This window comes from Lathamus discolor, chromosome 8, assembly GCF_037157495.1.
Source record: "Lathamus discolor isolate bLatDis1 chromosome 8, bLatDis1.hap1, whole genome shotgun sequence".
In the NCBI taxonomy this organism is placed as follows: Eukaryota; Metazoa; Chordata; class Aves; order Psittaciformes; family Psittacidae; genus Lathamus; species Lathamus discolor.
In genome coordinates this window covers 12,973,125-12,997,232 of record NC_088891.1, presented here as the reverse complement: position 1 = coordinate 12,997,232, position 24,108 = coordinate 12,973,125, and the positions used below count along the sequence as shown (strand labels likewise).

Here is a 24,108-nt window from a genome sequence, read left to right as displayed (position 1 = left end):
CTGTCTGTGGTGTTCCCATTTATTTTTCTTTGTAACTTACCAGGTCTTGGGAGTTTAACCTATTTTCAGGGAAAGGGAGATAAGGTGCATAGAAATAGGCTAGAAGGAAGAGAGCATGTAATTGGGTTAGCACAAAGAAATTCACTTTCAAGAGGCAACCAGAGGCCAGTCAGTATATACTGACCTTTCTGAACCGGCAGGTTGATGGAGTTTTGGACCAAAACCCTCCGTACCAGGAGATGGCACTGTTTACTGCTCTGTGCTGTGGGCAGTTTGGAGTTCTGCACGTTTGGAGTCAACAGGTAAGTGATTGTACTGGATCCGTATTTCAAGTGTTTTGTCGGGTTGTCCCCACTAAAACCAAGCATTTTCAGATATTTCTAGTGATGAGGCAAGAAAGTCGGTGGAAGTGCAATGTGGCAGTATGATGCAGTACCTTTGCATAAACATAGGTCAGATCTGCTGTCGTGTTTATATTACTTTCTGCTAGGTATTCCAAATCCTTTCTCATCCTTTAAGGACCCAAGAGAATAAATTTGTGTTATGCATGGCACTATCTTGAGGTTCTAATGTACTTGCAAGTAGGTTATAAATGACATTATCTGATGGCTTCTAAATACTGGGAAGGTACTTATCTCTTACGAAGTCCCACTAGTAGTTTTTCAGCATAAAAAGCTGTACTATCTTTTCTCTGAGACTGTACGTTGTCTCTGGCATTGAAGGGTGTGAAGACAGAAGCAGACCTGCTTAAATAGTCCAGTTAAGACTTGCTTTTGCATTTCTGCTGTTGTGGTAAGTCTTAATTCTGCTTTACCTCTTGGTTCTCTTCAGGGTCGGCTATTTATACATGTTTCTGTGGGAATGTTTCTCCAACACAAATAAGATTACATGTGCAGTGTACTGTTCTGTGGTACACGTACAATCTCATTAGGATGCCAGAAGTGGTCACTCCCTTGAGAGTTTCCTCTTCATTACATTAAGTTGGCAGTGATGAAGCAAAGAATACTGTGTCCTGCCATGATATGATTCATAAAATTAATCTGGCAGCAATGTTTTAGCAGCAGTGTGGCTCAAAACACCATTTAGGAAGATTGCTTTAAACTTTAAGGTAGTTGGCAGCTTTCTCTTTGTGCCAATTCTTAATTGCTTCCAGTATAATTGCCATGTGAGTTGTTCGCAAATCCTGAGCTTTCAGCCAAAACACTTTGCCTTTTTTGGGAATAAGGATAGAAGAATATATGCTTGCTGTTGTTAAAATATTCTAGTAGGTTCTAGCATCTCTATGTTTAGGGCAGGGATCTGAAATCTTTCAGGGATGTGTCTTCTGCCTAACTTAAATCACATTAGCTAAACTGAGCTACATACGTCATGGAAAACTTGCAGGAAGGAGCTTGGTAGCATTTTCCATCTGCTCTGGCCCTGACACAGGCTGCTGGTGCATTTTCTAGGCTGAACCCTGGTGACTGAACTGTGCTGCTAAACGCATTGAGTCAACGTCATTTGTTAGCTCAAGTGCTTGAGAACTTTGGCAAACAGAATTCATTTGCTGCTGATGCATGTTTGTGTTGCATCTGTGTGATAGCACAGAAATGTGGATTTCCAGTTTTCTTTTAAGCCCTTAAACTACCCATCTACCTAACTCCTACCTTCACAAAAATCTGGTCATCAAAGAGCATGCAGGTTGCAGTAGATGACAACTGAGATTACCCAAAATCCCTTCTCTTATTGCTTCATTTCAGTTTACATTGGATGATAGAATAAATAAATCAAAAGGAAGCAAAAAGGGCAGTAATCACGCATTTTTAATCCACAAATATGATAATACATCATATACTTAGGGTGACCTGAACATTGCCCGTATTTTAGCAATGTTGTTACATACCAAGCTACAAATACAAAAGTAAACAATGGAGATACAGGATATGCAAGTATGAGAAATACTTGAAAACATCTCTTTCCTTAAGGCTACTCAGATTTATAAATAAAACACAGATGTTCAGCTGGTGTGTCTAAAATACCAGAATCTGAATATTGATACTCGCAACACACAAACAGAAAGTCACAGAGGTCCCTTCCCTTTGGACATCTTGAATGTTAAACAATCCTTTCTTCTGGCTTTAAAACACAAAAGATCTTAAATTTGTTTGCCACAAGTGAAACGAGCACACAAAATCTGAAATGGGCACTGAGACAGGAGTGTTGGATACAATAAATACTGTTCAAAAGCATCGACTGACAAGTACATGCTTGGAAGAAATGTAGCTAATGGTGCATGTACGTATGGCTCTGCAAATGGCTGAGCTTGCAACTCCAGATGTTGGTGTTTTGTTACTGTGCTGTGTTACAAAGGAGTTGTCCACCTTCATTGACACTAATTTTAATTTTTACGGTTAAAGGAAACAGGAGGGGAAAATTTACATTGCTATGATCTGCTCTGCTAGTATCTTGTGCTGCCATTTTTACTGTGCTCCTAATGATTTCTTCTAGGAACAGATAAAAATCCATGTAGCACAATCCCAGTGAATATGATCTGGGTATGTGTATTCTCTATAAAGGTGTGATAGTCAGAACTGTTGTTGTAAGAGATAACATTTACGGTGAGGAAAGACAGAAGAAGAATAAAATTTTGAACAGTTTTCTCTACCATCATACTGTTTAAAAATTTAAATGAGAAATATGACTTTTTTTAATCCCAGAGTAATAAATTATCAACACTGGAAGTTTTCCGTAGAGAGGAATGGCTTTCAAATATATTTTCATGTCTTTGTCAGTTTTCAAACACATGCATCTTTGTATTATATGTGATATGGAAGGTGTTATCTCCAGATAATGGGATTGTCTGCTCTCTGTGTTAACTAAAAGGAGCTGGTACATGACCCTGAAATGCCAGTAGATGGAAGTGAGGCTGGAGGATAACATGTAGAGGGCAAGGATAGATTTCTGAACACACTTCCTTTAGTGTCAGCACCTTCCCAGCTCCAGGATCCTATAAGTGCCAAGCTTGTCTATCTGCTCTACTCCTGTTCTCTCTGTTCTCCCTTAATCCTAACAAAACTGGACAGAAACCAATATTTCTCTGCAAAATGTTTCCAGATTGAAGACATTGGTCTATTTCATTAAAAAAAAGGGGGAAAAAAAACAAGTCACTGACAACATTCTGAAGAAAATAAATCATTCATGAAGCTCCATGGAGTGGCTAAGACTGTTCTCCTCAGGCTCCTGCAGATGTACTACCCTTGGATGGCACTGCAAGCATGAGTGGGGCTTCCTTTATCACACCTGGTTTACTGTAGGCACAAATTAATGTTGTGGACATGTTAAACTGAGCGTTTTATCTAGGCTGAATGTTTTGAGGCTAGGGAATGTAAACGTTGCTCCATTGGTGTTGCTCCATTGGTGTCTCTCCACTGGTGTCTTCGTCGTGTTCCTCTTCACAAGCGCAGTTTCAAAATCCTCGCAAAGAATATGTTGTTCTGTCAGCCAAAACAGCAAGAGCACAAAGAGCAGCACAACTTTTGGCCTAAACTTGCCTGATGTTACCAGATACACAAGCCCTGAGAGTGGGGAAACTGATGTACTGCTTTGTCTAGTTTTTGGATTGCCTCTGGTCTCGAACTGTTGAGCTGCTTTTCCAATGTAAAATGAAACCTTCCCCATGTTAGCAGGTATGAACCAAAACTCTGATGAAAACATTGCTTCATCGAGCAGTTCTTTTAATATTCTCCCACTTCTACTCAGTTTGTATTATTTGCTGTTCTCCTATCGGACTTCTTAAATACCATGCAAAATCAGAGATGGCTTCTCATATTGATTCCTGATCCTTTTGAAAGAAGTAAGCTTAATCCATTACAGCCCTACTTGCTGTCTAAGCTTTTTCATGGAGATAATAAAAACATATGCACCAAGGGCCTGGGGGTAAATTCCATGCGTTGCTCTTTAGCCTTCACCTGTCTAGTTTTACATAGCCATGCACTGGAGTTTACTTTCTTTTCCCATGTTCAGCCTTGTACACAAAGGTAGTAAGATCATGGTGTGTAGCAATCTCTTTCTCAACATCAGCAGCCTTGTTCGCTCTGCTTCTTGGAAAAGACCAAGTTATTGGAACAAAACATTAAAATTGATAGCTTTCTGATTGAAGTTCATCATGAGCCTGGTGAGCACTTTCTGGCCCTTGTTGGAGACTGTACTAAGAGGCCGGTGGGAAGGAAGCTCGCTTGCTCACCGTGGCTCATGAAGGGTGGCCAGTTCTAGAGAGAAGTTTTTGGTTGGCTTCTTGGTTTGGAGCGTAGTTTCAAAGGACCTTCTCATCAAGTAGTTTGTTGATGCCATCACAGATCTTTTTGAGGTACGGCCGACATTCCCCATCAAGACTGTACAGGGCAGTTAGAAACTCCACATCCGCAAAGTGGTTGAAGACATGGTTGATGCGCCCGTGGGATCTTGGTGTCAGGTGTCGATCTACCAGTTCATGCACAAGGTCTTTACATTCATTCAGAAGTTCTGCAAGAACATTTCTGTCAAAAGTGTACTCTACCTCATAGAAACTGACAATTGTCATCGCAGTTTGGTTCAGCTTCTTCCTGAACTTGTCTACGATTTCCAACTCTTCTTGGTTGAACTGATTATTTCGATACAGGATCCCAATTTTTATTGCCACTTTAATCAGGTCTTTCATAATTTTATGGGCTTCCTTTTTGTTTCTCGTATGTTCCTTCGTTACTTTGTACAGCTCATCGAAGATTTCGCTGCTTGTGTCATCGATGAGCATATTAGCCATGGTTTTGGTTGCCATTTTACTCAGGATCTTTTTCTGGGCTTGCAGTGCAAGATTCTTGGAACTGAAATAATCAGGACCTGTTTCAGAATAGGAGAGCAGAGGGGAAAGGTTAATTTCATTTGGTGAATAATTTTCACAAGCACTTAAAAAATTAGTATCTACGTGCTTAACTGAAACGTTATGTGTAACACTGATCATTACATATAGTCATGGCTGCAGTAACAGGAACACTTCCAGCACTATTTCCAGGTATCCTTGAGGTCTCAAACATCCATGTTTCAGGTTTGCTGTCACTGAGGTTTTTTGCTTACAAATTAAGAACAGAACATTCTGGCAGGGGATATCTTGTGCTGGGTCTTTGCTAGGCTTTTAATTCTGAAGTTCAATATTAAAGCTTTCTTGGCAGAGAGATCCCTTGAGATGTTGTGGTCAAAATAATACATAAGCTATCAGAGACAAGCAAAATGAGATAGTGACCAATAAATACATGACCCTGAAAGAGTTATACTTTTGTCATTGGGAGGCACTGTTGTTCCACTGTTAGACTAAGCAGCATCTCCGCTAAGGACTAAAAAGACAGATTCAATTCATCAGCGTGGATTTGGCACATGGTTTAGTGATGGACTTTGCAGTGCTGGGTTAGTGGTTGGACTTGATAAAGGTCTTTCCTAACCTCACTGATTCTATGATTTATTTTGCTTTAATCACTAGTAGCGATGGTTTCCCGATTGTTACAGGTTTGCGAAGTTACAGGATGTGATTTTGTGACATGTTGGTACTTCAGTGCATGCAGTCCCACCACATGAAAGCACCCGAGCTATTTGCTCTACATTTGTCAAATAAATAGCGTAGATTTTTTAATCTTTTACCTATCTGTGCAAGTTTCACTCGGCACCTGAGTGAGCATGTGGCTACTCCTGCTGGACTCTATCCAATGAGCTTCTATAATTATTGCTAGAGGTTAATTTGACCTTCCTCTGGTTTTCACATTAATGTTGGTTTTTAACTGACCCTGTACGGAGAAAGTAAACGAAACAGAAAGCTTTTGTATGGAATAATCATCCAGTTTAATACTAGGGCACTGAAGTCTCTGTTGGATCAAATGGCATTTTGTCGCTGTAGCCAAATGCTGGTGAGTATGTACTTGGGCTTACAGCTGACGAGGTGGGTGCTGAGTGCCAGCAGAGAGGCCTCTTTGGTACCAGATACCTTCCTCGCCTTTCCCTCACACCTCCTCTGGGTGTTTGCTCATGCAGAGGTGATGCCTGTCTTTACCTGCCAGCTGTAGACCTCACTCTGCTCACCGGGAGACCAGAGCCTTGGCTGGTGCAAGAGGAACGGCGGTAACCGATGGAGGTAACCGATGGAAGTAACCACCAACAGGTTAACAGTGACAACCACAGTTTCCAGTGCTGATTTGATTTTGGAGGTTGGGTGGGTTGAAGCTGGTTGGGTGAGCTCTGGGGCCCCTTTCCAGCCTTCAGCATGGGAATGCTATCACCCCACTGTGCAGCTGTCGTCTGTCGCATCTGTCCATGGCTCAGTCCGCTCTGCAGCCTCGCTCAAGCTGCCATGGGTTCACCCTCTCCTTCCTCCCCGTGCTCCCTGCATCCTCTCGTGAGGATAAAGGGGCACTGGGTGTCTGTGCTCACTTTGAATAAGTAACCCCCCGAATTTCAAGTCTTCTGTTTAAATCCTGTTTTTCAAGTTAGCTGGAATATTAAAGTTGTCATCTTTCTTTGTGTGCTACAGCTGTACTACTGCGCAGCATGAAAGAGTAACATTTAATTGCAAATGAACCACCACCTGGAAAAAATAATTCAATGTGCTTAAAAGAATTGTCTGTCATTTGGAGAGAAAATTGTGGGGCTGAGCTGCCGACTGGAGGAAATGGAAAAAACTGTGATTTAATCTAGAAATGATAAAACCAGGATGAAAGCATTCTTTCACTTAGCAGTACGTGGGTATATAAATAGTATCAGTGATGAATAATTATATGCATTTGATACAGTAAAATGGAAGATTAATATTAGCGTCTGTTCCTGTAGTGTTTGCTATTAATCAAGTGGATGCAGTTGTTCAGTATCTGTTTTGATCAAAACCTGCAAATAACTGCAGTTAGAATGTTGAATTTTCTAATGTTCATGACACTTGTGTGGCACTGTCACCAGGTCACAGACCTGATGGCTCCTGCTGTGCCCGGCTCCGCTGCAGGGAGAGCTCTGCTGAGCCATGGCAATTCCGCAGCTGGAGCCAAAGCAGTGGTCGTGGAGCACAGAAAGCGGTGGCTGGCGAAGCACCGCGTCCCCTCGTGCATCTCTGGTGTGCCAGGACATCTGTGTGGGAGCCAGGACCAGCACAAGCACCAGCACGTTCTCACACACACAGGCATGCAGCTGCTCTCCCATCTATGTGCTGAGACATTTGGTGCTATATGAGCACATCAAAGCTTCTAGTAAACTTAGCAGAAGTGAGGTTTGTCTGGCCCCAAGTAAGTAGATCTGAGGTATGTTCCTGTATTCAAAGTCTTGGCTGTCATCCATGAAACTGAACAGAGCATGATCTTAAAAGGCGGGTTTCTTCCCCCATAACACCCCTGGGTTTGGTACCTTAAATGACAGTAACACAGCTCCCAGTGAAAGGTGCACAAGCTACGAAATGGGCAGCGCAGCTAGAGAGCATCAGGAGGAGTTTAACTGAGTGTTAAGGCTGGAGCATTTTTCCATGGCAAATCCCAAGAGTGGTATCTGCTATTTAACAGCATGAGGCTGAGCTCCTTCTCACTTTTCTAGAAGTGAAATAAAACACTGTTATTTCATTGGTGCTGCTAAACTTTTTTCTAGAAGCTCTATTCCCCATTCCTCTATCCTTTCCTTTACCAGGCCCTAATGCTATATCCATCCCCTCCTCTCATCTCTTGCTCTCCTCTGCTCAAACCAGGACCCCAGTTTCATGGCTCCAATCCTTCCTGTGGCCCCCTTCACCACTGTGCTCTTGCCTCTCCAGCCTGTCTCACCACGGCAGCTCTACACCTCAGCTGTGCCAGCCATGGGTGCTCAGAGCCCCCAGAAGCCAGGTAGATCCAACTACTTTGTGCACTCCTTTCGCCTGCCTCCTTCCATGAGCTGTGCTGCTCTAGTGGATAATCTGTGATAGCTGGTAATTATTCACCACCATGACTGCCATGCACTTCTCCCAGTCGACTGTCCCAAGTGGACAAGGTGCCAGTGGAGAAGGGCAGTGCTTGGTGGGGACACAGCACCTGTAGCATAGGATGGTGCCGTGTGTTAATCCACTGCTGCCACAGTGCCTCCGCCACATCAAGAGACCGCTGAAAGCGCAGGGAGGAGGAGCACTGGTGCATCCCAGCTGCGCGAGCAAGCGGCCAACCTGGACTCTAGGATCAGCGCTCCGCAGAGCCTCAGCCCCCGGTCTCCAGCTGCCTGAGTGCCTGCTGGTGGGGTCAGGCAATGTGCGTGCAGTGAGAGGAGGCAGATCGCAGCCATCAGCCCCCTTGTGCAGCCCAGGCAATGGCATGGGGGCTGCTTGCAAAGGGCTGTGCTCAGCTTTGCTTGTATTCGGGGCATGCACAGCTTTACAGCAGGGTATGCTGGAAGGCGTGAGAGAGGCTGTTTGGATCCCTGCCTCCAAAATCACGTCGTGTTCAGACACCAAGGTGACGCTTTGCCTTTCCAAGATCACAAGTAGTTAGCCACATGATTAAACCCAGGCTTTCATGGGGACTGCAGGTTTACTGTGGCAGTCTTTTCTTACCGCAGCACGTTGCTCATAACACAAAAAAACATCATCTTTGCCTCCTACATACAGCAATTCTATTTTCTGCTTGCTTTCATACAGCAAAACAAATCAGCAACAACATTATAGATGCCATTAGCTTTCAGGAACATTACACCAAAGCTAAAAATGAGAAACCAACCTCTGAGTGTACTGCTTTGCTGGGTAATGATTAGCTTCCATTATAGAAAGTCTGACATCTTGGTTTTTACTGAAGTAAGGACCAGTTCTGCCTTCAGATCTGTTCTTTCCCTCTCTCTCTGTCATCCGGAGAGCTGTGTATGATAAAAACTAATAAAAAAGGCCCTCGTGATGGGATTGGTCCCACAGCAATCTTCCACCCTCCAGAAAGTGCAGTTCTTCAGACCTGTATTTCCACAGCTGTGGTGCCTGAGGAGGGAATGGCGCAGACCCAGCTTCATGAGGGACCAAAGGGAGAGGCTCCCCGTGCTTGGGCAGTCCTGTGGTCAGGATGGTACACCGCTCCCTGCCAGTGACAGCCCCGCTTCTGGCACATGGTGCAGAGTATGACAAAGATGTCTCTCATCCACTAAACTTAATAACAGGATTGCTTAATAACAGAGTTGCCTAATAACAGAAGTGTGGAAAAAGTTTGGCAACTCTAGAGGGTGGATGTAGAAGTTTTGTATTTTGAAAGTTTTTGAGACAAAAATGCAAGAGCATCTGTAATATTCTTGAAGCATTTTGGCTCCAGATGGCTGTACCCAGTACAAAATGGTTAGAACTAAATGCTCAGCAATACTATTTTCATGTAAATATGCATTCAGCCACTCTGTACAAAACACATGGCAGAACCAGTGAACCAGAACATGCTCCCGCTATGCCCAGGAGAGAGCGTGGTCGATGTTCTCTGGAAGCAATTATGCAGACACAGAAACAAGCCCCTGATACGAATCCATTTCCCTCCCAGTTTGCCACTTCTTAGTCAAAGCCTTAATAAAGTTTTGCAGCCAGCGTATTTTCTCCACTGGCAAAGGGCTGCAAGACGTGTTGAAGTGAGCTCTGGAGGGAGTGCTGCTTCCCAGGTGAACATGGGGAGAGCAGGAGTTAATCTGAAGTGTCTCTGTGGAGTCTGTCTAGTGCAGTTTCAATTGCATTAGGAGGCTTGCTTGGAGAGGAGGGATGCAAAGCAATCTCTCTGGTTCTGTGGAGTTACATCTGACACCAGGAGCTGTTTCCGTAGTGCCTGCTGCAGCTTGCACTAATTAATCAATTACCTCAACCACTGACTTCACCTGGTCTAAAGTGAATCACACTTGGAGCTGGGTCTGATCTCCCACGTGCTGCGAGTGCAACCCCAGCTCCCTGCCGTTGGTGAGGGGCTGCTTCCAGCCTATTGCCAAGCAGTGTATTGGACAGGGGTTTAGCCTGAGGGGTGAGCTGAGCTGTGGCCAGTTGAAGGACTGAGCTAAAGACATGAAGAGGATGCAGGACTGCAGTGGGAGGCGATGGGAATGTGAAAATGTCCCTGCACCTGTGCTCCAGTTGTGCTGTAAGTAGGCAAAGGGCTGAATCTTAGCAAGTGAGAAATACACCAGAAAGTAAAGATGATGTAAAGCTGACATACTTTTAATACTCCTGAATCCTCAATTTTCAAATGCAGAACAGCCTCTGCAGCAAAAGACAGGCTTTAAGGAGTCAGCAGTGCTGTTGGAAAGGCAGGCATCCCTCCAGCTGCTAGCAGTTGCTCAAGACTGTGGGAGATGGACTAAGCCAGGGGACAGGAGCACTCGAAGGAGTCTGCCACAGTACGGGATATCTGGGTTGTGAGCACTGGTGTAGGAATGTGCTGTTTTAGTGATTTGTGTGACCCAGTTTGTATTTTAACCTGGTGCCTACCTGCCCCTGAGCCTGGAGAGTCTGGAGAGCCAAGGAGAAGGAAGGAGGCAGCTGCACAATAAAGCTCTTGCAGAGAGCTAAGTAAGCAGTGGATATCTGCACAGTTATTCCAGTGTTGCTGCTGGTAATTTAGAAGGCTGGCAGTTTGTTCCATTATAACCTGGAGGGATCTGTGATGTCTCTTTTTCTTGACATCAATAGTTAAGAAAGCATAAATAACTTTAGAGGAAAATAAGAGAAAGGAGTTTTATTAAGCTGATACGTAAAGCTATAAGGAAAAGAAAAACCTAGTGCAGAGCTGGAAATGAGAGTGTAGAAAAACAAAGAACAAAAAGATCTAGTTGTTTCATTTGCAACATTTGGGCAAAATAGAAGTAATGAGCTGCAAACCTGTGTGTTTCATTTATCCTTTAAGAATTCCTTACATGCTATAAGACTGACTAGAAAAGTAAACCACAGAACACAGGATTTCAAAATAGCTCTAAAAGCAGGCAGGAAAAAAAGTGCACTAAAAGCACTTCTTCCATAGCATTTAGCATGGTGGCCAGGGTGTTAGCTCTAAGTGTGTGTGTTGCTCTTGGACAGCTACAGGATCACGGCAGAAGAAACATTCACTGTTTCCAGTAACTTTAAGCCAAGAAATCCAATTGACCAGATGGAATATATCAACCTTCTGGGAGGGCCAATGTAAACATGTGTAAGCACCAGGGGCTCAGTGCTCAAACTCTTAACACTTCTATATTGTTACCATGAACATAAAAGGGTTGCTCATCTCCATAGTGGAACAGGAGATTACAGACTGATAATTATATGATCCTGGGAGAATGTACTCGCATCCAAATGTCTGAAGGCAAAACTTGCACGTGCTGGAAATGCAATAGCCCTGTACAGAGGGAACATGACTGAATGGAAAAAGGAAAAAGACCATTTTTCCCTTCCGTGCTTTATAAGAGCAGCAATCATGCTGCAAAAAAGCACTGTCTGGGAATCTAGCAACTGGAGATTTGTAGTGATACTCTTATTTCAGCAGCTGGTTTTTATTTAGCATTTACTTTATTAACGATTCTTGTTGCTACATACTTGAGCGTGCCTTTCAGTACCTGGCAGAGGTGCTGGTAGGCTGGGGAGCCCCTTGTGTAAAGAGAAGAGGCACAATGCAGAACAAGCCTCAAAACTATTGTCGTTGTCGTGGTAATGCCTCCAGAGACAATACCAGGCGGGAGAGGGTCTCAGCTGCAGTTTCCATCGGCTCTGCTGGTGTTGCCAAGAAAGGGTTTGGCTAAGATGTTCTGCTATCCCCAGTAGCTGGCTGGGGATTGAACTACACTGTTGTACTCTTCTACCCTGTCTAAACACAGCAGTTGGCAAGCGGTGTCTGGGTGACAGTGCTGTCCTGTGGCTGAAACTGGCTCATGGTGTGGAAACCTTCACAAAAGCTCCCTTGGTTATATGGCACAGCTGACATTATGCCATGTTTTTTATGGCTGCTATTTGACACTAATATACTTGGTCATATCCTGGAAACTCACATCCAGCATGTGAGAGAGGAAACCACTCCCTGACAAAAAGGCTCAGTGAGGATCATCTCCATGTGTTGTGTCCTGGTACCAGGCAGCAACTGCTTTGCTAGCAACCCAGCCCTTGGGTCTGGCCTGCCAAGTATGAGCTTGTCACATGCAAGCAGGAAAGTCACCTCTCCAAAAGCAGTTACTTAAGATCCTAACTTTATCCTGATAGCATACATCAGAACCAAACCTAAACCCTGCTGCAGCCCAGGGAATGGCATCTTTGAAGAGTGACTTACAGGTGTTCTGTTTAAGCTTCGCACCTCCCACTCTGCAGCATGCAGGGAAGCTCTGCCAAGGCAGCAAACACATCTGGTTAGCTTCTGGCAGCTGGTGGTGAGTGTAAACAATGCAGAGCTCACTTAAACGGCACACGTGGGGGACACACCAAGTATGAAGAAGGCTTTGCTCTTATCTGAAAGTGCCCAGGTGTTAGAGAATTAAGTCTGTCTGTCTGCCAGGAGTGATAGTAAAACACTGTGGTGTTTGGGTTGTTGAAGCTTTCCTATGCAACTAAAACAGGTTTTAAACTGAACACTGTATTTCATAAAGCGGTTCAAAGTCTCCCAATGTCAGCTCATTATGTTGATAGCAAGTGCAAGCTCCACTGGGAAGACTGAACACCCCTACCCCAGAAGCTGCTGATTTAACTCTGCCTGACACTGCAAGACATAGCTTGCACATTGATGGCCAAGGTTTGACAAGGGAGGAATGTGCAACAGATTGAGACATAACAGGCTAAAGCATTGCCTGGGCTGATCTTTAGGGAATGGGAATGGGGGAGGATTGGTTACTACCTATTGCATTGACCTATTGATTCTATTGTTCTATTTTGAGATGGATATTTGTGATTATATTGTGGGGTTTTCTTTAAATGCTAACTTTGATCAAAAAAAGTCTTCTAGAGCAGAGAGGCACGCTGATATATCCAAAATGCTACAGCAGGATCTTAGGACAGTGCTTCAGTGGCAATAGGTGAGGTTTTTTTGGCCTTCAAACTGTGACTTCTCCCCACCCCTTAATATATGCTATTTAGCAGATCCTGGACAGTAACTGTTGAAGAGTGCAACCTCAGTCTCTGAAACAGTTTGTGTTTAAACTCCATTGTTTTCTCCACAATTACTGCATTTCTTAGGCTTTCCTTTTAAAGACACTTCATTTAAGAATAAGGTATCGTCGTGACTACGTAGCAAAAATGCTTAATTAGACAAATAATTATTATCTCTATAGGAAAATTATGCTTGTTTTAATGTCTGGCCATGTAATTTTCACAACAGGACAGTAATGAGTTCTTTGATATGTGCTAAGGAACTGTTTATTGCTTAGATGGGACAAAGTCTCTGGGGAAGCATCAGGCATATAATGAATGATAAACGAATTATCTTGTTAAGGTAAAAAGCCTCGCAGGCTTCTTTAAAAGGATTCTGCCATCACATTCTTCCATACAAAAGTAACAATTATCTAGAAAAGAAAGGACTTCTTGCCAAAGTGTTATTTGCTACCGCGACTCTTAGAAGCCATGAGAAACCCTTCAAGTTCTTGCAGCTATTCTGGTTTCATCCAGATGCAGTTATTGTAGCGACTTCTCTTTGTAGATGATCTGTAAAACCTGCCTGCAGTTCTACTTTATGATTGGTTTCTAAACCAGTAAATTCTGTTTTGAACAAAGACTTGAAGAGGAAAACAAAAAACAAACTTGCAAGCACTGAATCATAGACAATCCAGCCTGTGTTATCTAAGCATGGGGAATACAGCTATGCATCCTGGAAGCCAGCAGCTAGAATCGCTTAAAGCTGCTGCGGCTTTCTGATTTCAGTACTTACCATCTTTCTTGATCCAAAAATGCAGTAACAATTTGGTCTCTCCTCTTGCCCCTCTAAAACAAACGCATCACCACCTGCCTCAGACCACACACACAGAAAACAGAGCCACGGCAGGCAGTGTATGACTGTATGGTAGGTGCTTTCCACTGGCTGTATCTGTGCACAGTGACCACCTGCAGAAGCACATCTCCCGGTTCAACCCCTGGCTATGTTTTCCTGCTGTAGATGGGGGATTTGGTGCCCAGGAGCAGCTATTCCCTTTTTCTGATGTTTATTTGACCAATAATGACAGTTGCAACAGATCTTGGGGGGATTGAGTCCATGTTCATGAATTGCTTGGATTCCTGATCAGGCTGCGTAAGCTTTTCTGTGTTTTCTTGCATACCCTCTCTGATAGGGTGAGGGAAAGATGAGGGCTGTAGAAGCATCTGTGCTTTTGTGGGCTTGATGCTTGGCAATTGCCATATTATCACTCCTGGTTAACAGAAGGTGCAGATTTCCCTGTGCTTCTGTAGCCCGAATGCTTCCTATTCCTTCCACATAAGTCTCTTTAGCATGCAGGAGCCACTTGTTCCCAGTAGGAACATAATAATATGCTGTTAGTAAAGCAAGGCCCGGCAGTATCAGCCCTAAATATTAAACAACCTCTGTGTAATATGTGTGCTTTAAACAGATAAAGTGCAGCTAAGAAACAGGCGATTGGGTACTGGTTCACAGATCTCTCTCTCCCCCACCTCTCATTTCTCATCCCCCTCAGGGAGAAAATTGAGGGTTTATTTTTGTGCCTTAAAGTTGCCTGTTGTTGCAGTACACTCTTCTTTCTCCAGAGTTACAACGTCCTTGCCTTTTACATAGAGTAATTCTATTTTTAACTCTAATATATTAAGAGTGACATGAAAAATAACCACGTCTATGCTCTAGGGATGTATAAAATTCTGTGAGAAAGCAAGCAATCGAGACCCGAGGGGAGCTGGTCTGAAGATGCTCTGAAGCTCCAAGCTGGCATTTCTCTATAGCCTAATAGGAGGCTTAAAAATAGGGGGAAAAGTATTTCTGTTAAAGCAGGTCAAGGTGAATAAACTTTCAAAACCCCCACAACAGGCTGTAACTGCAGAAGGTGCCAAGCTGCTGCTGACCAAGCGGGCTCCCAGCTGCACAGGTCTGAGCTCTGTTACATGCAGGGGGAGAGGATGTGGGTTGGCAGCTCCAGCACTGCATCCCTGCAGAACTACACCAGTATCTATCTCTGCTGAGCATATGGTTCTGTTCACCATCCTCCAGCGTGCTGTTCAGATACACCCAAAATAGCCCACCTTGTCCCACAGAGGGGAGTCACTGGAAGCAACATTGAAATTCACTCTTGTCATGTGTTTTTGTCTTGTTTTTAAAACCAAAAACCCCATGACAGTACTGTTTATCCTTCTGTGCTTGAAATGCGTTGAGTACACCGACACAGTGCAAGTGTTGGATGGGTAGGGGTAACACTGAACAGTGTGTGTATGTAGATGGGAAGAAGCCAAGGGAATTTGGGGGTGAAGGGGAAAGGCAGGCTGTTTAACTTTGGAATTGATTTAAGTTCATGGCATTTGTTTGGTTGGTTTGGGTTTTATGAACACCATGCGCTATATTGTTTTGCTACACTGGTATTTGGTAGATTGACCAGCAGGTTTTAAGAAGGTGATGCATAGAAGGGGAATAAATCAATTGCAGAGATCATGTACAGCTGGAAAAACATACTATGGGTCCCTAAATAAAATACTAGAGCAGCTGTTAATTTTTCCAATTAGCACCAGCCATGCTTCCAAACTCTGTTTTTAAACCAGAGAAGAATATCAAATGAGGGAAAGACAAAGCAGGAAACAGTGGCAAGAAGTGTGGCAGCAGTTATCTTTTCCAAGCCAGGAACAGGCACTCTAGACTGATCAAAACATTTAAAACTCTTAAGAAAGTTTAATTAACCTTATACATAGCCTGTTTGTTGTCTCATTTTAACTCTTTGCTTAGGTGCGTTGGGGGAGTCAATTAAAAGAAAAAATCTCATGCCTACTTATAATACTTGCTGTGTTAAAGCATCATTACTTACAGGGTATGTGGGTGCTACCTATGCTTGTGTACTTACAACAGTTTTCGTCCCCTCCATAATGCAAAGCCTAGACAGAAATACCTGATGTATCACTAAGCGCAGTCCAAAATATTAATTCCTAGTCTGAAAATATTCTGGAGGGAGAGGAGGACCACAATAGATCTTGTTACTGCAACTTGTGAAGTCTTTCGGGGTAAAGGAAATGCTCCTGGTTAATTCACCACTTGCCACACCAGTGATCCTCCTGGCTGCAGATCATCCCTTGCTCTCTTTGCCTCACGTCCCTCTGCCCCAGTGCCTCAGCAGGTGGCCGTGCATTACCCCTGCTCTGTGCCTGCCTGCCAGATGGAGGGACCATCAGCTTTTCAGACCCAGGTTTTAAACTTAGCATAGTAGTTTTCAGCAAACAGGTCCTTGCTCCACCCTCACAACCACTGCAGTGTGAATTTCATTGCCATTTGAAGCAGACAGTTTTGTTTCCCCCAGCTCAAATTATCTGATGCTCTGCACAGCTTTACAATACTGGCACAACACCAGATGGGAATTTTGCTTGTGCAAGTTCATAAAAGACCTGAGGGCATCCTTCCTTTCTGAGTAAGAGCTGCTGATAATATCAGTGCCTGAATGGTGCCTGCTCTGGTTTCTTTTAACTCATCTGAAGCATTTATTTGTTTTTTCCCACTAGAATTATAAAGATTTCTTTAGAGACTTCTAACAGACAATCCCACTCTGGCCTTGCTGAAACAAAACCAGTCTGCTGTTTGTTTATAACCATCAGAAATGATACTGAAGAATCCATCTTCAATGGATTAGTTCAGTGGTATAGTTATAGATGAACCAATGGTGTCACAAGTTGAAATATATATATATACACACATACAAAATGTCATTGCTTACCCTGGCTGACAAGCAAGTAAGTAAATTCCTTTTCCTTGTAGTTTAGGGTTTTCCCCCATTCTTCAACACAGAACAGATGAGGCGTGTGCTATGCTGGAATAGCTGCCCATGCACAAACACTGGTGCTCTGAGCACCTTTACCAGAAAAACCTAAACTGATTGTGTCAACACTGCTAATCTAGGGTGAAAGCAATGTCTTGTTTTAAGTCTGCAAATGTCAGAAAAGTATTTCTCAGCAGCAAAGCTGAAACTGGAAAGGCAAAAGACTGGAATACTTAAAACCAGACTCTGCTTATGCCTGTTTATTGTAGCTCCCAAAAAAGGACAACAAAACTAGAGGAGTCTTCATTTACTTATTGTTTTAAACAAGTCTTTACTTGTTTACTTGTTACGACAAATCCCTGGTGATTTTTTATCCCTGCCTCTAGAGAAGCATTAGCTGCTGGGGAGATGGCCAGCCCTGATTCTAAATGGAAAACTCCTGAGCGAAGGAAAAGTTAACACTGGTCAATGCAGCTGGGATTCATCGTGCTCTCCACTGTTTACAAGTTTTTGTGCATTTGATTGGAGATTTATTGCTAGAAAGAAAGCACGTATCGCCCCATGTCTCAGATGTGATCTATAACCCTGCTTTCCTTTAAGATGAAGCCTGATTTAGACTTTAATATGTCCTTAGGTTGATCTGCTCTGCCCTGCTCATCTGCACTGTCGGGTCAAGCATCCAATGCAGATGCACGAAACACTAAGAATGGAATATGCCATGGATTCCATCCCCATGGGGGAAAAAACAGACACAGATTATTTATCTGTCTATCCCACATGAAGAAGGACGCCTGCTGTATTCTCCATATTCATTCTCTTTAATCCAGTCACGAAGAATGACCACTATTTATCCAAAGTCTTCTTTACTAAAACGAATAGTTTTTAAGCCATGAAAACCTTAGTACAGCCTAATGAAAATCTATGCTGAGTCTTACCATAGCAGCAAAAGTTTATTTCCTGTGGAAGGATGCAAAACCCAGTAAGGTGGATTTGCAGATCAGTTCTGTTCCCTCTTGGTTTAAGATCTGCATGAATAGTGTCTGCTGAGAATTACAGTGTCTTGCTGTCTCAGACTAAAGAAAGAAAAAAATCCTGAGGTCATACTGGAAAAGAAGGAGGAGAAACTAGACTATAAATGATAATGTCCTTTTTACGGGTTTAAGCTAAAGTTCTAAGCATATCATCAATCCTTTCACAGGGGTGTAACTGGCCCAAGCAGCATAAATAACACCTTACAGTCAAGGCTCCTGTAGAGAATAAATGTTAATGAAATAATCTGGTTTTGCACTTTTGTCTTGTTCATGGTGTGTACATATATTGCAAAGCATATCATGTCAGAAGGAGCATCCTGATAACAGGGACCCTTTCTCTGTCATCAGGGAGTCTCTAATAACAGTTTAACAGCAGTTGCTGTAACCACCCATGGTGCAGAAGTTCACTCTAAGTGCAACTCTTTATTTCAGGAGAGCAGAAATGGAAGAGATGCTGAACAAGTACTGAAACAGTCAAGGCAGCTCTTAGGAGGTCTGCTTCATTATTCTGAGGCATGTGAGTAACGGCAACATGTGGTGGGTGTATTGTTTCTTGTAATATACATATATGTACCCTCATCATATGATACTGCAGCTATATGGAGTGAGGATTGAATCTGCAGAGGAAATGTGAAAAAGACCGCTACCTCTATGTTACCTAAAGAAAACCCTGAAAGGACAAGTCTGAACGATAAGCACAGGTAAGCAGAATGTGGCATCCCTCCTGAAGTGCCAATTCTGAGAAATGTCTGAGTACATATGTACTGAGGTTATATGTGATGATACCTACACCTGTACTGAAAGCATCCGCTGAATCCAGCGTAGTGCAGAATGGTTACCTCTGAACACAGCAGTAACAACAGTCTCTAGAGAGACTCCACATGAACTGAACCAGGCCCTGCCTGATATTAAGAGAAAGAAATGTAGCACAGCCCACATGTTATCATCTCGCTGTTTCAGATACCAGCAAAACTACTGCTGCCTTTAGATCTGGTTAATGGTAACAGAATAATACAAAATTCTGCTAAAAAACTGTGCTTGGGAGCAAAAAAATCATTCCACCAAAACTTGTAATTTGGTCAACTTTGCCATTTCTTAATCTCAAGCATATATTTTTTAGTGTCTGTAGTACATGCTGAAGAAACAGAGCTACTTTTCCTTCTGGAGTCATTCTAAGTATAGGCAGCTTCTTGAGGCTTACCAAGAAAGTTACCAAAGATGAATTTAGACCCGTCTTATCTCTCCTGGATTTTGATATGGAAAGACTGAACACCCTGTGGAGTTTCCTCAGATAGTCTAGCAGTTGCCTGAGGGGAAATAATGCTTAGCTTCCTATCACTGCTTTTTAGGGAGGTAAGCCCTTCTTTTTCATAAAGACCTAATGTTGCATTTCTTAGTCCTGTTCTAAGGCTCTGCTGAATTCAGTGCTCTTTCTGCCTGAAGAAGCATGACAAAATCTACTTCTTGCTCAGGTCTCACCAGTCCCTTAGGAACAAACTGAATTCTGCCCAATCTCGTGTTTCCCATTTAACTTTTTAGACAGTGAAGAAAAATAATTCCTTTCTTGAAGAGGGACTTATCATAGAATCACAGAATGGCTTGGGTTGGAAAGGACCTTAAGATCATCCAGTTCCAATCCCCTGCCATGGACACCTCACACTAGACCATGTTGCCCAAGGCTCTGTCCAGCCTAGCCTTGGACACTGCCAGGGACGGAACATTCACCATTTCTCTGAGCAATCCATTCCAGTGCCTCACCACCCTCACAGTAAAGAACTTCTTCCATATATCTAACCTGAACTTCTCCTGTTGAAGTTTAAGCCCATTCCTCCTTGTCCTGTCGCTATAGTCCCTGATGAAGAGTCTCTCCCCAGCATCTTTATATCCCTTCAGATACTGGAAGGTTGCTATGAGGTCTCCACGCAGCCTTCTCTTCTCCAGGCTGAACAGCCCCAAGCACTCCAAGTGGGGTCTCATGACAGAAGAGCGGAGGGGCAAGATCACCTCTCTGTGTATGTTCTCCACTGTGTCATGCTTATGTGAACTGATTACAGGTTACTATGCTCACGCGTTTTGTAGGGTTCAGCTTTTCCTGAAACATGTCTGTAGTTCCTGCTCTGTGCTCCTGCAATAGCATAAACCAGGGGCATTCATGTCTAATTACATAAATAATTAGCAGAAAGCAATCACTGCTGCAGAGAGGTTTTAATCAAATGATACATTTGTACGCTCTCAAATGGAGACGGAAGCCTTAAAAAGGAATGACTGTGTACCTGTCATTCATTACTATTTTTTCAAATACCAAAAAATCCTCAGAGTTTCCTATGGGTTTGCACCACAAAGCCTAGAGGCTGATAATCCAGTGTTAGCACTCTGAATATAGGTATTGCTATACTGCTCATAGGGAATAACTGTTAGCAGGAACATTTAAGTAAACTCTATCATCAAGCTGAATGATGCTCTACAATAATTTAACTTTTACCAACAGTCATTATTAATTCAATGGAACTTCCCAGCGTGATTTAAGCCAAAAGAGACACATTTCACAGTCCTCCCCATAGACACATAGTACATTATCTGTTCAACATGAAAGGTCTGGAAGAGGAGCCCTTTGGTTTATTCTTCTTTTTAATTAATGCAAATTTGCGTTGGTAGGGTTATGCTATTAAGCCTTACACTACAAGCTATTTGAAGCTTCCTTTGGCAAATAACTGAGCAGATTTGTAACTCAGCTGGGCTCACCTTAGTGGAGCTGGGTTTGCTGCCAAACTCAAGAGCTGGCATGCTTTTTTCTCTTTTTTCCCACCCAAGACTATTCAAATAGTTTCTTTTGCAGCAATCTGTTCTCTTCCTCTGGGCCTCATGGTGTGCTGCTGAGGACCCCTTGGCATAGTGCTAACTATTCAGGCCTGCCTTTGCTTTAGGGGTGAACTTGCTCACCTGCATTTCTTCAGCTCCTGGCAGCACTGGTCCTCCCTAGATACAGTCCTCTCAGGTTTGTTGTAGGAGATATGTTATCAGCATCTCCCCATCAGCCAGCTGTCTGTCCTGTCTTCAAGCCTAAAGCCTGAATATGATTTACCACTCGCTGCTTTTCAATAATCTCTCCCTAAATATTAAATACCCTCATGCTTACAGAGAAAGCACTGCAGAAGCATTACCCTTCCGGCATGCTTAACGACTATCCCTCCAATGCAAAATATGCTCATGATACAATCATATTTTCTTACAGCAAATGGGCACCCCAGTGAGCCTCTCAGACTAGCTTCCCATTATGTGAACTCTCATCAAGTGCAGCTCAGTGGTGCTAGCATGATGTTGCATCAGTGGACACTTATTTGACTTTCATATACACAGAAATTGCTTGTGGAAAGCTTTTATCAAAGAAATAAAACTCCAAATGCCAGAAATCTCTCTCTCACACAATGAGAGACTGCCTCGAAACCCAAGCAGCACGCTACAGCTCGCAAAATTTCTGACAAATGGAAACAGTCACTTAAAAAGCAAAAAGTAGTCAGCTGTCACGGTCCACATTCTTGGGCCCATGCTCATGCCCATGGCTGGCTGATGCATCTTCTTCCTGAAACTCACACAGAGGATACATCCTCCCTGTGTAGGAGCATTTGCTATATGAGGCTCTGTCCCTGAAATACATATAGATCATAAGGTTGTATATGAACAAGCTGATTTAGGACATGATTCTACCTCCTGCATAGATCAGAATTCTTTTGCTATATGTGGTGTTTCATGAAAGAAAGTCTCTACTGATACCGGTGAGAATGGCCTAAACTGGCCATGTAAAATTATGATGTCATGTATGATGACAGGGAGATTATTTTTCCAAAGATGCTTCCTTACTTTCCGTGACGTACTTTGGTTTGCCTCCAGCCATTTTCTCATCCAAGACTGATTTAATATCCAGCAGGTGCTCTTTCCTAATTCTTTTACAGGGAACTCGCTGTTCAAGGAGGACATATTCCAGTCAACCATATTTTTTTGAGATTCCTTGCATCACGTTTCTCCCTGTATTGTCTCTGTACAGGATACCTGCTGTTATTGTTCTGATTTCCCTCAGGTACTAGAGGATAGCCAGGCTTTGCACACTGGTCACTGCCTGAATTAATGTCCTCAATGCAAACAGTATGTCTTTTGCATACTCTCATCCTCCAGACTGGGGAGTGGATCAGTAAGTGCAGGGAATGACTGTTTTCTGATTTCTCTTAGCTATGTTTATTTTTCACTATGACAACTTCTCAAACAGAGAACAAGCTGAAATCTTACTGTGTCTGTTCTTCCTCATTCCTCCCTCTCTTGTCTTTTCATAAAATAATTATGCAATTAATCTGGAATATGGGAATATAAATTACTTCAGTCAATGGCTAGAGTTAGGAGTGACTTTTAATGACATTGTCTATGCTTTAGCTTTAGTAAAGAGACAAAAGGCATAGGTCACCAAAGCAGTAAATGAAAAAAAACCAGCTTCAGAGATAGGAATGGATAAATGTGTGCAGTGAACGATTAGAACCTCCAAAGTGCTGAAATATTATAGGCTAGCTCTACCGAGCTCTCATGATTTATAAGATCTCTGGAACTCTTAGTTCTGTGTTATTTCTTGGCTGTCATTCTTATCACATATGCTAGTTAATGTGTTTTGTTAAATATGGGCAACTGTAATCACACTCTGTTCTCTCTTCAGGGCCTATTTGTATAATTTTTCCCCCTTTCTTTGTTATACAAGAAAAATGGACTTCAAATAAAAAACCATGCCAAAACCAGGTTAGATCTCTGACCGTGTCTAGCATGGTCTAAATGAAATGGGTACATGTCTATGGATTTTGATTTTATTTACTTTCCCAGTTGTCCGTAGGTACTCATTTGCCCTGGAAAATCTACAACACACGCCTACTCTGGTAAGGAAAGATTAGATGGAGAGTGTAGAACAACACATAGTGCATTAACTCACTCTTTATTGTTTAATAGACATTTTGTATTGCATTAATAGCAGTACCTTCTCTTTTGTTCAAGGCCATTGCAAAACGTACCTGGTTTATTTTTCTTTAGTGGCAAAGGTGCAAGCTAAATGGACTTCTCCTTCCTCTCTCATTTCTACAAAATAATGTCCTTTCAGATATCTTGTTTTATAATAATAATTCAGTAGGCACACAAACACCCCCCTGCTTTCCTCCATGCTTCTGAATAGGTTTATCTCTGTGCTGCTCAGTACACGAGCAGCAGTGACGCAGAGGTGGAAACTGTCCATCAAACACAGGACTGTGATTATGACAATGTGGTTTCAGCTCCTCCTGCCATAAGAATGAGCTGTGCTATCATGCTAGGGGCCGAGGAGATTAATGTGGCCAGGAACCGCTTTGGATAATATTTTTTAGCAGGTAGGTACAGGGCTGTATGATGTTTCTTGATAAAAGAAGGTACCTTTCATAAGACCTCCTCACGTCCTTGAAGAGCTACTTTCTTGTTTCCTCAGATGAGATACAAAGCCTGCATGGCATCTAACAAACAGGCCATTCCCTGCACTTCTGTACCTCTGGAGCACTGACACAGCAATAGAGCCATTTGTTAGCATGGCAAACACCCTCAAAGATATAACCCTTGGGATAACATGGATGTAAAGCACCAAATTCAGTAGTGTTATCACTTCTCTTTCATAACTACATTTTTCTTACTCATGCAATATTGAGTGAGGTATTTCCCAGCAAAAGTGATCTGTAATTACAGCAATTCCTAAAGTGCCAGTAGCTTTAATTGCTGCCTTTTCCTGTATTTTTGGACTTGCAGCTTAAGATGTCATTGTTAAGATGTCACTGTTGGCTTAATGTTTCAGACTTAGTATTTACTTGGGAGGGGAAAATGCTTTGCTGAATGTTATAGTAATGGACAGGTTTATGTGGAACCTTTAAACGATTCAGTGGGAAAAGTTTCCTCTGATTCATTGCAGGATTTGCAACATTACGCTGCAGCACAGTTCATGAATGAATTCCTGAGAGTAAAGCTGTTTGGTCTGCTTCCCCTAATTGAGATGCACAGGAATAAACTGAATTATCTAAGTGGTAAGTGGAGCAAAGCAACACTTTTGAAGTCCTAACTAACTGTGAGAGGTTACTAACACCAGCAAAGCCACCTCCATGTAGAAATATAAAATCCTTATCCTTTGAACAGTTACAATAATGAGCCTATTCTACTCGCTTAGTCCTGACTAACACACTGAAGTGGGAAG

General features: G+C 42.8%; 1 protein-coding gene and 1 long non-coding RNA gene across 2 annotated transcripts in view; one reads left to right on the top strand and one right to left on the bottom strand.

Moving 5' to 3' along the window:
* Window positions 1-1,784: 1,784 nt before the first annotated feature.
* The window catches only part of TNFAIP8L3 (TNF alpha induced protein 8 like 3), a 47,778-nt gene continuing 25,454 nt past the window's right edge, over window positions 1,785-24,108 (bottom strand). The window contains exon 2 of the mRNA XM_065688773.1: window positions 1,785-4,854. Within this exon, the coding sequence (XP_065544845.1) occupies window positions 4,292-4,854 (563 nt within the window). The 3' untranslated portion in view covers window positions 1,785-4,291. The remainder of the gene's footprint in view (window positions 4,855-24,108) is intronic.
* On the top strand, window positions 18,304-23,934 carry LOC136019036 (uncharacterized). Its single transcript, XR_010614718.1, has 4 exons — window positions 18,304-18,390; window positions 18,469-18,574; window positions 22,731-22,783; window positions 23,830-23,934. It is a non-coding gene; the product is annotated as an uncharacterized LOC136019036 (long non-coding RNA).